This window comes from Labrus bergylta, chromosome 17 (assembly GCF_963930695.1).
Source record: "Labrus bergylta chromosome 17, fLabBer1.1, whole genome shotgun sequence".
Lineage (NCBI taxonomy): Eukaryota > Metazoa > Chordata > Actinopteri > Labriformes > Labridae > Labrus > Labrus bergylta.
In genome coordinates, this window is record NC_089211.1 from 15,369,184 (window position 1) to 15,380,621 (window position 11,438).

The following is an 11,438-nucleotide window of genomic DNA, read 5'->3' on the forward strand; positions in this document are numbered from 1 at the left end:
GCTGTCCACAATGATACAACCCCTGATCTTATCTCAAAGTGACGTAGATGTTGTTAACATCCCTGATGTTCTCTGATGTCACTGACATCAACTACTACGCTTCATGAAAGCTAGTGGGTCACCTGTGCAAAATCAATATGACCTATGAATCAAGTCAACAGCAGCTGAAAGGGCCTGCATCCAAATAAAACTATCAGCCCTCACAAATAACAGCTGATCGAGAGCCTGCTAGTTGTACTACTTCTATTGCAATGAAACTACCTTTGTGGTTTACACTTTAAATAAGAACTTCCTGTTATTCTGTCCTGTTAACAGAATATCTCATGACTGCCTCAAGTTAATATTTTGAATTTTTTCACAAATATACACTGAGACCTGGGAGTGACCTGAGAAGATTTTGGTGGTAAAAGGTCAATGTGATGTTTCAAATAATATTTAAGCCCCATAATAACTAATGGCAACAGTCTGTGTTGTAAAATGAAGCCAATGTGGTAGTCCAAAAGAACTGCAGTTCTCCGGGTGTCCACTTGAGGCTGACTGCAAAAGCCAAGGACTACCCATTTGATCCCATGATAAAAGGCCAATTTCATCAGCAAAAATAAACATGTTTCCAGCCTGGTACAAAAATGGGTTTAGCCTCTTAAGATCATTCTTTTATTGGTAAAAACTACACAGGCGGCCATTTTTTAAATGAACTCACCTGTTTTGATTATATGAAGGCTATTTCAACCAAGAATTCATCAGGTAATAATTATGCCACAATTCCACACAGATACCAAAAAACTCATTATACACTCATAATGTGATGATATTCTTACTCTGAAGGTTAACTTCACAGAGACATCAATATGTATGACATCATAACACATTGTTTGCCATTATTCCTGATCCTGACACATTTGGGTGAAGATGATCTCGCAGTCATGCTTGTAGGGAATACATTCAGAATGTTTACAGAGTTGCACCAGTTTTGTGAATATGATTTCTCAGCAAGGCATGGCAGGAGTTTTATGACATGTGGTTTATTGTTATTTTTATATCTGTGTGAGAACAACACCATCAACCATCAGGGGAACTATGCCCTTGCTCTTTCTTTCAAGCACCTGTTTATTATTTTTGTTTCAAGAATGGTCTCCTGACATTCACATGCTCTGGAGGGAAACACAGAGAGATAGAGACTTGGTTTGCTTTCATGTCTATAAACGATTGTGGTGCGACCTCTACTGTTGAATTCAACCCTATTTTTGACTTGTTTTTCCCCCTGCAGCTAATTTGTATTTTCAAATATATTCCCAGTCCACCATCTGAGCCACAGCTACTTTCTCATTCTGTGTGGGAAAACTAGGCTAAGTGTAATTTACAACTTATGGCTTGGTGTAGCCATACAACCCCCACTATAGAATGGAACATTTGACTCTGACATTTTCTAGTGCAAACATGCATCATAGATGCGTGTTTGCACATGTCTTCACACTGAGCGTTCTGTGTTGTTTCTCTTTCAAAACACTGCCTACATGCAGCCATCCTTTCATCTTGCTGTTAAAGAACAATGTAACCTGTGAAATCTGTCTTTTTTTTTTATATCTGCGTGTGTTTTCATGTCTGCTCCTGGGATTTAGATGGTCATATGTTTCGAAACAGAACCACGCCCTTGAAGTTTGGGAAATAAAGTCATAGTAAATAAGCATTGGTGCTGTTGTGGAGAAATGATTCAGTATATCAGGGATAATACTATTGTGGTTAAACGGTTAAAACTCTGCTTCTTTGCTTACAAAACCGCAACAAATACGGCTCCTCCTTACTTAAACTCTCTGATCCAGGTCTACACTCCCTCCCACCTGCTACACTCTGCCAAACCAAGGCGTCTGATCCAACCTTCACAACAGGGTCCTAAGGCTCTAACTAGACTCTTCTCGTCTGTCGCACCCCGGTGGTGGAACGAACTTCCAATCTCCATTCGATAGTGATGATGATGATGTTGGTGATTTTAGGATGGTTTTGATGCTGATTAGAACTCTGAAGAACTGCTGTCGATGTTGTGTTTTGCCTCTGTGCACTGTCTGTCAGCACCTGTGTGTCTGATCTGACTTAAAGCTGTTCATTTGCATTTATTGACGTTGTTTCCTACTTTCTAGATCCTTGTTTGTGTTGTACTCACTCTCTGGTATGCACCTTTTATGCATCAAAGTGTTTAGCTTATATTTTATTATGTTATTATAGTGGGATAAATTGAACACATCTAAAAGTATATGTTCTGAATACATTTCGATACTGTGACGTCCTGCCCTCTGTCTGCATTTGTTTGGCTTCAGGAAGGCCATTAGTCGAACTGGGTACACCTGAGTCCATCAGGACTCTGCTTATAAGTGGCTTCCACTCTAACTTGTGTCTCTCCTCTCTTTCTCTCAGGCCTCCACCAACTGGTTTGCTTTTGTTTGCACTCTACAACACTACACTCATCCATATATTGCATTCATGACTGATTTATCTAATTATGATTGTTTTAAATTTAGTTTGATAATAAATTAACTTCCTTTAAACCTTGTTTCATGTGTGATGCCCTTCCTTTGTCATTTACTTCGAGCCAGTTCGTGACAATTCATACATGTAATTCTAAGCCGTGAGAACAGTTATGCTGAGGTTTGTCATCCAATAGTAGCCCGCATACACAATTCAGTCCCTGTGGGAGGAGGATTGTGCACAGCATGCTGAGCAACAGGGGAGTTTTCTTACTCCTTGTAGAGCATCTTCAGCCTGATACCACTAATACAATCATCTGCAGGTAAATAAAGCTATTTTCTTTGATTGATTCCACATATATGTCTTTTTTTTTATCCTACTCTTTCTTCAGAGTCCGGATGTTTTGATAAACAAAAGGAGTTATAATGTGTTTAGGCAAATGGATCTACTGAATTGATATTGTTGGTTAAGACACTTGTTTGTTTCAAATCAAATTTAATTGATCATGTATCTGAGCTATGAGACATACTGTAAATATCAGGTGTATTTTCATGAAATTATCAATAACAAATACAAGACGTCCAACAATAAGGATTGTTTTTTTTGGGGGGAGGAAGCATCTGACATTTGATATTTTGTCATTTTTCTAAAATACTGAATGATTATACCAACATTTGTTTTAATGCCAGTGGATCTTTTCCTCCTTTACATTGTGTGTGTTAAAGAACGTGTTTGTGTGTGTGTGTGTGTGTTGAAGAACTATAAACATGATGATAGTGTAAACATGGGGGCCCTGTGTTTAATTTGACAGAAAGAATGATGTCGCATGTTTCTAGTGTATCTTTCGTATCCCTTCTCTTTGTGCCGTTTTCCTTTTCTCTAGTTTGTCATACCAGCATTAGTTACCAGGTTACCACTGGTTTAAAAGGGTCAGGGTTAGGAGTTAGATGCTTAAAATGACTCTTAATTGATTTAAAAGGAGATCATGTAAACTGGTAACATTTGGCTTGTGTGTAAGAGATGCTACAGTGAGTAACGGGTTTAGGAGCTTACTATGATATCACAAAATCATAAATTAAGGGTGTACTGGAAAACAACAGTATGACATATTTTTTAGACTTCTATGATGAATTAGACCTCAGAGGAAAATGGTCAATACATGCGTGCTCTCTAATTTGCTTTTCAGCTTCCGTATGAAATGATGTCTGGTATCATAGGAAAAAAGTACCCGCTTGTGACTCGACGGCTGATTCTTTGGGTTTTACTGACCAACTTCATTCTGGTGCTGTACTACTGGACAAACCAAACAAAAGTGAATATCAGGTAAGCATTACAAAGGAAAGCAGTGATTCACTGAGCTTTATCCGTGTGCTTATCCGTGTGTTTTCTGTATAGGGACTCCAAAGAAGACACGTGTCCTCTCAGAATGGCAAAATTATCCAAGAGAAATGTGACTTCTCTTGGCACCAAATCCAGATCAAAGAAGTGCTCCCCCAAAGTGAACATCATGTTTATGAAGACTCATAAAACAGCTAGCAGCACCGTGCTCAACATCCTCTTCAGGTTTGGAGAAAAGCACAAGCTTCAATTCGCCTTCCCTGACGGACGCAATGACTTCTTCTACCCGTCACCTTTCCTGTGCTCACAGGTGAAGGACTACACACCTGGGGACTGTTTCAACATAGTTTGTAACCACATGCGGTTTGACCCTCAGGAAGTAGCCAAACTCCTGCCCCGAGACGCTGTGTACATCACCATCCTACGTGACCCCGTGGATCTCTTTGAGTCGTCCTTCCATTATTACCACAGAGCGGTTCCTCTCACATGGATGATCAGTGGACAGAACAAACTGGCTGAGTTTCTGAACAGTCCTCAGACCTACTACAGCCCAGATGCTTTTAACTCTTTCTATCTTAGAAATCTGCTATTTTTTGACTTTGGCTTTGATAACAACGTGGAAGCTGATGATCCTCGAGTAATGAGGAATATTCGTAACCTATTGAGTCAGTTTGATCTGGTTCTCTTGGCAGAATATTTCGAAGAGTCTCTTATCTTGCTTAAGGACAAACTCTGTTGGAGCATGGAGGACATCCTGTATTTTAAACTTAACGCCCGCAAGACATCATCTGTATCCCGACTCACCCCTGAGTTGAGAGCCAAAGCATTGAGGTGGAACGGGGCTGATTGGAAACTCTACCTTCACTTCAATGCTACATTCTGGGCCAGAGTGGAGGATTATGGGAAAGAAAGAATGAGCCAGGAAGTAAAGGAGCTCAGGAGAAGAAATGCTGAGATGAAGGCCACCTGTATCGAAGAAGGAGGTGCGGTTGAAGCACAAAAGATTCAGGACAGGCGTTTCCTTCCCTGGCAGCCGGTTGGAGAGGCTTCCATCCTGGGGTACAACATGAAGAAAAATCTTGATCCAAACTTCAGGACAATCTGTGAGAAAATGCTCACCCCTGAAATACAATACTTATCAGACCTGGGTGTTAGCTTGTGGCTAACAAGACTGTGGGGTTGGTTTAAAGATGCTGTTTTGACTATTTGACTGAGATAACATCACAAACTTAATTACAGATAACATTTCTATGTTGAAGATGTTATGTATTAATTTATTGAAGCTATCTATTTTTTTTTAAAGTTCATTGCAGACACATTTTTCATGGTTTGATTATTAAAACATTACCTTTAAGTTTGTACTTGAATCTTGTATAATGAAGAGGAAAAACTGTGATTTGGGCAAACAAGCTTTAAAAGTCGTAGTGGTATGTCATCCTACCTTAACTTGTAAAATGTTGCAGTCAACAATCACCTCTCATCGTCCCAACAATAGAGTCCACTGAAGCACAGATACATGTGATCAAAGTTGTATTTCTGGTTTGGGAGAACAAATAATTACATTGTTTTTTTAAATTCAGCGTTAAGAGATTAAACATTAGCACTCAGTGATAGCTGTGAAGTTTTGGTAAGTTCAGGGTCTTATTTCTCATTGGAGCAGTGTTAGTGTGCACCCTACAGGTCTGAGGCTGATGTGCAGTTCATTTAAACGGCAGTGGCCTTACCTAACCCTGTAATACACATTTTCTTATGGTAAATTGACAGTACGGCAGCAGGAGCTTTTAATTTTTCTTTTTTTTACATATTTTCTTTGTTGATACATTTATTTAAGCTAACACAAAAGAGAAATGCCGTAACATTCCCAGTTATTGTAGAAGGGTAGCATCTGCTGCCTTGCCTCAGCTGAACGCCTCTGGGTAATTCATTATGTTTTAAAAACAGAACATATTCACTTTTTAATGCTGCTCGAGGAAACGATCTCGCTAAATTTTGGAGTGCAGAATTTTCCACGTCTGCAGACATAAGTATAATCACCAGTGTGACATCCACCAATCCACTTTACTGATGATCAGGTAAATCTGGATTAGAGCTATATTTGCTATAAACAGAAAAGTTGAGTTTATTTCAATGTACAGTGAAGTAGTTGTGGCACAGAATGAAAGAGAGGTTGAAGGTGTTATTCCCAATATGCAGTGGCTTTTGAATGAAAATAATTTAACTAAACGAGGCGTAAGCATCAATGATAACGCAAAACTAATGTCTGGTGTGATTCTTGAATATGCAAATCATACACTACGTTTCTCTTAACTAATATGCATCTCTTTTTTTGATGCACTCAGAAACACAGAAACTCTACTTACATAGACTTTGAAAGTGACCCATTTAGTTTGTTCTTACACCCGACACACATTCACAGTGGCATTCAATATGATCAATCAAAAACAGTGCGACATCTGTTTCCACATTACCACGTTTAATTTAACAATTTTACAATCTGTGATGCATTACAAACAACAACACCAACAACAAGAGGGAGAGAGGGGCGAGGTGACAGGACGCACTGCTCCGTCTTGATGGTGGTCTGGACGGTCAGTCAGCTCCCCCACAGGTCCTCTGGTAGCCGCTGCCAGTTTGGGGGCATGACTTTGAGCACATTGTCCATTGTTTACTGATGTTTGATTCAAGGTATGAAGTCCAGGGAGAATGGGTAGAGGAAGTGTTATAACAGATGCACTTCAGCCTTAGGTGACCCCGGAACCGCGTCTTATTCCTCCTCTTTGCTCTCGTAATTGTGTTCGATGTGTTTCCACAGTTTCTACAAGAAAATCACAAATGAGCTCATGTGAGATAATTACACAGATAAGTTAGTTACCAGCCAGCTTAAAGTGTGCATCTTCTTAGTATGTGGGGACAGCGTAGCTCACAGGTTAGCTATCATTAGCGCCGCTTCGCCCTCTGCCTACAAGGTCAGGATAAAACGAAGTATTAAAACACGAAACGACATGCTTACCCCTCGATTCATCTGCTCGAAAATCGCGTCGCCACCTTGGTCGAACAGTCGCTCGAAGAAGACCGCGCCAACCATGATGGTTATCGCGAAGGTTGACGTCCTCCTGAAGAGCAGATTGTAGACAGACTTCGCCAGCGCCATGTTGTTGATGGATTAATGCTACTGCGCATGAGCGGATGATTACAGTTAAGTCACTTCCGATTGCACGCGTTGTTCGCACGAATGACCCTGCGAAGATTCCGTATTTGAGCTAGGAGGTGGGTGGGGGGCTGCAAGTCGGACCAAAATATAAGGTTAATTTCGTGTTTTTCCTCACCAGTTTTGGTACATACAGTGCGTTTTACAGTATTACAGAGGAGGACAACACTGTTTCATCAATGGTTCGTGCTCTTCGCTGTTTTAGTTCAACATACACTGAGGGGATGTTTACCATAACAGTTAGCATGTAAGCTAACTATCCAAACGTATTGACTTCGAAGTACAACTATTTGCGTAACATATTGCTGGGTTAACTAGTAATTGTTCGAGCATCATCTATCTGACCCCTTACAGATTTGCTAAGCTGCTTTTAAACCTTTATTTACAGTAAGTGTTCTAAACAAGCACACTCAAAATAATACTTGTTTCTTAAGAGAGCACCTTCATTGTGAAACCAGTAGATGGCAGCAGTATCGTTTGTGATGCTCCTTAAAGTAGATACGGATCTGATTGTGACGTAATTATTGATCATAGTTGGCTGATTCGTAGTGGGTTACTTTTCCATACACTTAATCGATCAATCAGTCAAACTTTATTTATGTAGCACCTTTCAGACAAATTAAATTGCAGTTCAAAGTGCTTAGGAAGAGTGCAGAAAAGTTGTTGACGAACAAGTAGTTTGTAAAATCATTGAGAGACTAATGCACACCAATAAGAATTAAAAATAAAATATATGTATAAAAATAAAATATGACACATAAAAGCAGCAAGATATTAAAATAAATACATAAGAGGAAAATATTTAAAATTGTAGTAGGATAAAAAAGACAATACAGTTATGATATAAAAGCCAGACTGAATAAATGAGTTTTAAAGACTGTGTTTAAAAATCTTGATATTCTGGGTAATACTCAAAGGTAACACGCATGAGGTAACAAATGGTTAACAGTCACGTTTGCATATATACAAACGTTTCTGAAATATATAATCTGAGCAGAGGAAGACCAAAGTTTTAATCTTCTCCAGCTTTGTTTTACTATTTGTATCGATTGGTCCTTTTGTGTTGGGGAAAAAAAAAAAGAACAACAACCCATAAATCCCCATCTTAATTGATGGAGATTGATTCATACATTCTGGGGCTCCTCTATGTTTTATTTCACTGAAATGTAAATGTTAAAAGCTTTTCATGGAGACTTATCTGAATACACAAATAATTTCAGCTATTCACGGTTTGGTTTTTAATTTCCCCCCGGACTTTCAGAGATTTAAAAAGTGAGTTCCTGCTGGTTTATAGACATAACCCTCAGCATGGGGAAGAGATACTACTGCGACTACTGTGACCGCTCCTTTCAGGACAACATGCACAACAGGAAGAAACATCTTAACGGTGTCCAGCACCACAGATCTAAAAAGGCCTGGTTTGACTACTTCAGAGGTGAGACTTGCAGTTTTGCTCAGCGACCTCTGAGATGTGGTTGCAGTAAAAATCCAATTACACACTTACATTTTTATGACTTACAATGTTTAAGTGTAATAGTGTGTTTTTTAAACTAGTGAGTCATCCTATGCATGAGAATTTTCTTCTTAAAATGCTAAGTCTTAAAGGTCCCATATTATGCTTTTTCTGGTTTTATATGCTCTTTAGTGTGTTTTCCAAGTGTCCTGTGCATGTTTAGACACATCTATGTGCAAAAATTCAAAGTCCGCGGAAACGCAGCTTCTCCTACGTCCTCCTGTTAGCTGTAGCATTAGCCGCATGTAACGCTCGGTTCTAGCCCCCCTCGATAAAAATTTGTCAGTGCGGTGTCATTGTCAGTGTGAGATCACTGATCTAAGTCCATTGGCTCGTTGTGGCAAGCCCTGCAGCTCATGTTGAAATTTCCGAGACGCGTGCTGAGCAACTGACCAATAACGACAGAGCGGATCGGCAGACCAATCAGAGCAGACTTGGCCCAGGTGGGGTCTAACAGTGTGGGCTCAACAGAGCGTAGCTGACGGACTCAGAGTGTAGAGGGAGCAAGGAGGAGCAGTACATGAAAACAGACACTTTTTTTCGGACTTTAGCTATTGTGAATGTACAAAAGTAGGTACATAGATTAAATATACGAACCCCAAAAAGGGCATAATATGGGATCTTTAAAACTATGTGTGAGATTTTTTTTTTTATTGTAGGATTAATCAGGCTTGAAATTCATTGTACTGCCTTGGCTGCAAATCGGTTTACTTTATGATGGAAGATTATATGAACAACCACTGAAACACCGTCCCTTTTTTTACAGACTCGTCAGCCATTCTGTATGATGAGCAAGCAAAGAAAGCCTGCAGAAAGTTTCTCCAGAAAGGTAAAAAAAAATAACCCAATAGCCCGTCAACTGTATTGAATGCCTTTTTGTAATAATCTTTTCTTTTTTTTTTACCAGGAATTTGTGATTTTGGCCCCAACTGCAGGTTTTCTCACATGTCTGAAGAAGATATGGCTAACTTACAAAGACAAGTGGAGGGTAAGCTGGGACTAAAGAGCAGTGCTGTGTTACATTTGATAACATTTATTGACGTGAAAATGACAGACCCCAAAAGAGATTTAATGCACAGAGCATATTTAAATATTAACATTACCTTATAAGCAATTCTTTAATAAGAGCTTATCATCCAACATTACATTCATAGACAGGAAGTAATCAACACATTCCAGATGTCTCTTTAATGGGAAGTTTAAGTTTGTCTGCTCATGCAACTCCTCAAAAAATGCAATATTCCGACTGGTTGATAGTGTACATGTATACATGTTGAAGTGCATTTTATCTGGACGACGGTGTGAATTGTATAAATGTTGAAATGAGTAAGACGTTTGATTTCTCTCAGATGAACGGCAGCTGAGAGAGGACGCCGAGGACACTTTTAAGCCTGGGCGTTGTATAGAAGAATGGCTCTCTAGAAGGGAAAAGAAGCAAACTGCCCTCGGCGTCAAAGGGTATCCCCCCCCCATTCATTTCACGATTAGCATTGCTAATGGTTATTCCAGATGATTTAGAATTCAACTTTTTAATAATTTATCTCTGCAGAGATCGAAAACATAAAGAAGACAGTGACGACGGTCTAGAAGAGCTTGACGTACCTCCACAGCTCCTCTCCATCCCTGACCTCCCGCCCTCCCTGCGTCCCCCTCCTCCGGGTGGATGGAGAGTCAAAGTGAACACAGAGTGGGGCTGAGAGATATTCACTTTGTGGTTCAAATCTCTGTTAAGTGGATGTTTGACATTCAGAGTAGGAGGAAGGGTACAGAATACTTAGTTAATCAGGAGATAGTTTGACTTTCATATATAAAGTAACTAGATATGTCTGCTTTAAAACAAGGTTTTCAGCTGGTACATGAAGCAGTTTGAGGTTGTTTCTCTTTTTTAAAAACAGGAATGAAACTGTGTGCAAGATGGGAGAGGTGATCTGTTTTTATGTAGAGGAATTTCTAATACATTCACATTCCTAGTAACATTTCACAAAAGATTCAAGTTTCCTGCGTTAGACTTAAGATAAACGAAACTAAATCAAATTTAAACACCCACTCCTCAGACAGCAAGGTACAGTTAATCCGAGATGAGCAATTCAATACAGAGAACGCAAAGTAACCCGTATAATTGACATTTTGGCGGTGTGTTGTAGACAGTAGACTTCGCAGTGAGACTCCTCAAAGTAGTGTCATTTAATGTCATGTTGAAGAAATGGAGGATTGCAGAGCCAATGGAAATAATTATTTAGTTTTATTTTAATCCTGTGCTGTGTCACCTAGAGAATCACTGTGCTGACTCAATTTAATTTATCTCCAAGTCACTGGAAAAACACCATGTTCCAACCTAATTGTAAAGTTGTCAAACTTGTGAGTCTATATTACATTTAGTAATGAAAGTTTGGTTAGAAAGTTTGGTAATACTTCTCCATCTTTAAGCCTCCTGCAGTTCCCTTCATTTGTTACTAAAGTATTTATATTTGTCTCTGACCTTTATATTGCTAGATTACGTAACTTCTCTTGACTGAGGTTTTGCTGAGATGTATATACTTTAAACTGTTTTCACACTTGTTTTGTACTATTTGCAGCAGAATGCTCATTAAATTGTCTTTTTTTTTTTTACTTCTTCTTGGTGCAGCCTTTTGCTCATTTCACCTAAGATGATTTAAACTTCCTTCTTACCTTTTCACACCAAACATGTGATGCCTCTGACCACTGATGACACTAAAGCCATGTTGTTGCGAGTGGATACATTTTTTGTTGTACTGATGTATGTCAGGACATTTGCACAACCTGTCTTTGTTCCTGGCTCTGCCTTCTCTTGGCAACAAACTTTGCAAAGCGCCAACAAAGACAGCAGAGAAGAAGACTGATGGAACGCAAACATGGAGGTAAACAATGCATGATTAGTTTTAATGAGGAAGAGAATTC

The 11,438-nt window shown here is 39.3% G+C and overlaps 3 protein-coding genes across 6 annotated transcripts; 2 read left to right on the plus strand and 1 right to left on the minus strand.

The window, feature by feature from the left end:
* The first annotated feature begins 1 nt into the window (after position 1).
* gal3st1b (galactose-3-O-sulfotransferase 1b) lies at positions 2–5,726 on the plus strand. The gene is made up of 3 exons (XM_029276597.2): positions 2–2,782; positions 3,647–3,783; positions 3,856–5,726. The coding sequence occupies exons 2-3, from the start codon at positions 3,659–3,661 to the stop codon at positions 5,006–5,008; spliced, it is 1,278 nt and encodes a 425-aa protein (XP_029132430.1). The 5' UTR covers positions 2–2,782; positions 3,647–3,658; the 3' UTR covers positions 5,009–5,726.
* A 524-nt stretch (positions 5,727–6,250) lies between these two features.
* uqcr10 (ubiquinol-cytochrome c reductase, complex III subunit X) lies at positions 6,251–6,970 on the minus strand. Its single transcript, XM_020629944.3, has 2 exons — positions 6,809–6,970; positions 6,251–6,613 (listed from the first exon to the last, which is right to left on the minus strand). Exons 1-2 carry the CDS (start codon positions 6,947–6,949, stop codon positions 6,563–6,565), a joined length of 192 nt encoding a protein of 63 aa, XP_020485600.1. The 5' UTR covers positions 6,950–6,970; the 3' UTR covers positions 6,251–6,562.
* Positions 6,971–6,994: 24 nt separating this feature from the next.
* Positions 6,995–11,129, plus strand: zmat5 (zinc finger, matrin-type 5). Of its 4 annotated transcripts, none has more exons than XM_020629940.3 (6): positions 6,995–7,101; positions 8,268–8,441; positions 9,286–9,348; positions 9,427–9,507; positions 9,869–9,977; positions 10,069–11,129. In XM_020629940.3, the coding sequence occupies exons 2-6, from the start codon at positions 8,315–8,317 to the stop codon at positions 10,214–10,216; spliced, it is 528 nt and encodes a 175-aa protein (XP_020485596.1). In that variant the 5' UTR covers positions 6,995–7,101; positions 8,268–8,314; the 3' UTR covers positions 10,217–11,129. The 4 variants fall into 4 exon arrangements, with proteins under 4 accessions (XP_020485596.1, XP_020485597.1, XP_020485595.1 ...); XM_020629941.3 differs by having other exon boundaries at positions 7,026–7,188; positions 8,301–8,441; XM_020629939.3 differs by having other exon boundaries at positions 7,029–7,188.
* Positions 11,130–11,438: the final 309 nt, after the last annotated feature.